The 2926-nt window shown below is 28.5% G+C and overlaps 1 protein-coding gene across 1 annotated transcript; it reads right to left on the minus strand.

Moving 5' to 3' along the window:
• Positions 1–1742: 1742 nt before the first annotated feature.
• LOC112779761 (auxin-binding protein ABP20) lies at positions 1743–2578 on the minus strand. Its single transcript, XM_025824099.3, has one exon. It carries the CDS (start codon positions 2545–2547, stop codon positions 1921–1923), a length of 627 nt encoding a protein of 208 aa, XP_025679884.1. The 5' UTR covers positions 2548–2578; the 3' UTR covers positions 1743–1920.
• Between the last annotated feature and the right edge of the window lie 348 nt (positions 2579–2926).

Raw genomic sequence — 2926 nt, forward strand, 5'->3', positions numbered from 1 at the left:
TTCTTTTTTTTATGTGTTTATGTTTATGGAAACAAAAAACTTCTATATTTTTTTCATCTATTTTTCTTATTTTTTTTGTTTGGATCAAAATTTTCTGAGCTTAGATAAAAAAAAAATTATGCATTTTTTTGTGTTTTTCAAAAAAAAAAAAACTTGTATTTATTTCAAAAGGTTTATGTATTTTTTTATTTTTTTTTCATTTTCATTTCCCTCTCCTCGTTATACTTAGTCATTTCTTTCTGTTGATTTCTTCCTTCTTCTTTCTTCTTTTCTTTATGCTCTTCTTCTACATTCTTTTCTCCCTACTTCTGTGGAGAGGCACAATCCCACATTTACATAATCTTTGAGAAACCATTCACGAATTCTGTAATTACTAATTAGTCTTAATATGTTCGACCCCAATGATCCACTTGAGTACATTGACTATCATTTTTCTTATCACTTGTTGTAGTAGTGATATCTGAGTCTATGGTGGAAAAGGATATGATTATATATATGAAGTTCATCATTGTTAATTAGGTCAAAAGAAAAATATTTTTGTGATTTTCCCGTACAAGCTTATTAATTATATTACTGTCATAATTAAACAAGACATATAGCCTTATACCAAAAAACAAAAGAGATATGCTATATAGCCATTATATTAGAAAAGAAACAAAGTTAAAGATGTCATAACCATCTCTAGAATTATGGAACCAATAATAATATAAATAAATATATATTTGACATGTTCTATTTATAATATTAACGAAAACAATAAAAATGTCAAATATAAGAACATAAAGTTAAATAATCCTGAAATATCATTATTGCAGGATAAATACGACTATATATTATTTTATTAAAGAGAATTCTATTTAAGCATTTTAAATCTTGTGTATATAAGGGGCATAGCTCTTCTGGCACTAGTTCTGATATTGTTCTATATATAAAGACTGGAATATAATACCATCGAGTAAGAAAAAGGAGTATTATATTAAGGCCTTATATATTAATGCTTAACTCGTGCACTTCAATTACATGTGAAATACATAAATGACACTTCAAAACTATATTATAATATATCTCGATATCAATTAGAATATAATTTTAATTGTTATCTTAATTAATTGTTCATGCTAACGTATTTCATGAAGAAATTAAAGGCATCCCAATATTAAAATGAAAAAAAAGAAGATTAGTTCATACTATTAAAAAAATGATTTTTAGTGGTTATTTATTTTATCGATAATTAAATATTAATTATTTTATTTTTGTTGTTAAAAGGTTTTAACAACAATTATATTATTATCGGTAAAATTATTTTTAATAACCACAAAAAATATATAATTATCGTTATATCATATAGTAATAACGATAAATATATAATTATTGCAAAATTATAAATTAAATAAAATATATAATAATTATTATATTATTACTACTAAAAATAATATTTGTTGTAATGCCACTACAGCTAGGTTTATATGGATTTGCTTAAATGTTACATCATTTACGTTTATCTTTTAAGGTTTTGTTTTTAATTTTTTTAAAACATAATAATGATTTAATATTTAAATATTATATAGATATTTATAAATTATATTTGGTTACAATACTAAAAATATTTGTCAAACACTAAAATTTTAAAAAGGATTTTTTATTAAAAATAATTTTCTTTTCTTACAACTTAATATCACCCAAACACACACTTAAATCAATCACATTAAAGCCACACATCATGTGATTTATGAGATCATTCATTGTTATCACAAACTAACATCTGCATTAGTAATAAAAAAGGATAATAGTATAATACCATGATGATTGGTGGAATTTAAACCTGATATATTATTTCCTCCAAATTACTCGAAGGAAATATTGAATTGGCCCTATGGATGGGTAACTAATAACAAAACATCTGAATTAATTAACATAACCCTATCCTTGACCACCAAAAACACCCTTAAGTCTCTTAACTTCGGCAGGACTAATATACGTAGTCTTAGTCACAAATGCAGAATTCAGAGCGCTTGCAAACAACGCAACATCAACGAACTGTGCGCTCGGATTTGGGCTACTGAAAGCAAGAAAAGCTGTGGCACTTCCCTCTCCAGAATTTAACTGAAAATGTAACAACCCTTGTGGCAAAACCATGACGTCACCCTTTGTTATTGTCTTCACAAAAACCGTGTTATCTGGTGATATGAACCCGGCAGTTATCTTACCGTCTGTCACTAGAAGCATCTCGGAGGCATCTGGATGCGAGTGGAGCGGGACTATACCCCCCGCAAACAGATCTAGCTTCGCCGCGGCGAAGCCCAGCCCGTTAAGCCCCGGTATTTGTCCGACGAATGCCGGGGATAACGAGATGTTGAAGGCCTTGGAGAAGTTGGTGTTTTGAGGCTGAAGGGTGGTTGAAAAGTCTTCTATTTTTACTGACTTGGTCGGTTTACAGGGATACCCTGTGGTGGTTTGTGCGGCGCCAAGGTCTGCGACGCAGTAGCCTTGAACCGCCACGTGGGAACCGGAGAAGACAAGGGCGAAGAGGAAGAAAATGGTAAACATTTTGCAGGCTGAATGATATGGCTGGGGATGTGATTGGATCGCTATATATAGAGAAAGGAAAAGTATTGTATATATGCATTTAATGTAAATGTGGATAAAAGATTGAGGATTAATAAAGAGAAAAGTTTAGCCAGTAACTTTATTAAATTCTGGCTAATATATAACCACCAAAATAAAAATGAGTAGTCTTATATTATTGGATGTCACACCATTAAAAATATTATTGATGACTATTTAGTGGCTACAAATCACAAAAATTATTGGTCCCTAACATTTTTTTTAATAAAATTTATTATTTTTTATTAATATTTAATTAATAATATTTAAAAATAAGGATTAAAAATATATTATTAAATTATTAAACTAAAAATATTGAATT

The sequence above is a fragment of the Arachis hypogaea genome, chromosome 19 (genome assembly GCF_003086295.3).
Source record: "Arachis hypogaea cultivar Tifrunner chromosome 19, arahy.Tifrunner.gnm2.J5K5, whole genome shotgun sequence".
Taxonomy (NCBI): Eukaryota; Viridiplantae; Streptophyta; class Magnoliopsida; order Fabales; family Fabaceae; genus Arachis; species Arachis hypogaea.

What these genes read in the sequence shown, in the direction of transcription:
- LOC112779761 (XM_025824099.3), bottom strand. Translation starts at nt 2,547, where the DNA reads ATGTTTACCATTTTCTTCCTCTTCGCCCTTGTCTTCTCCGGTTCCCAC.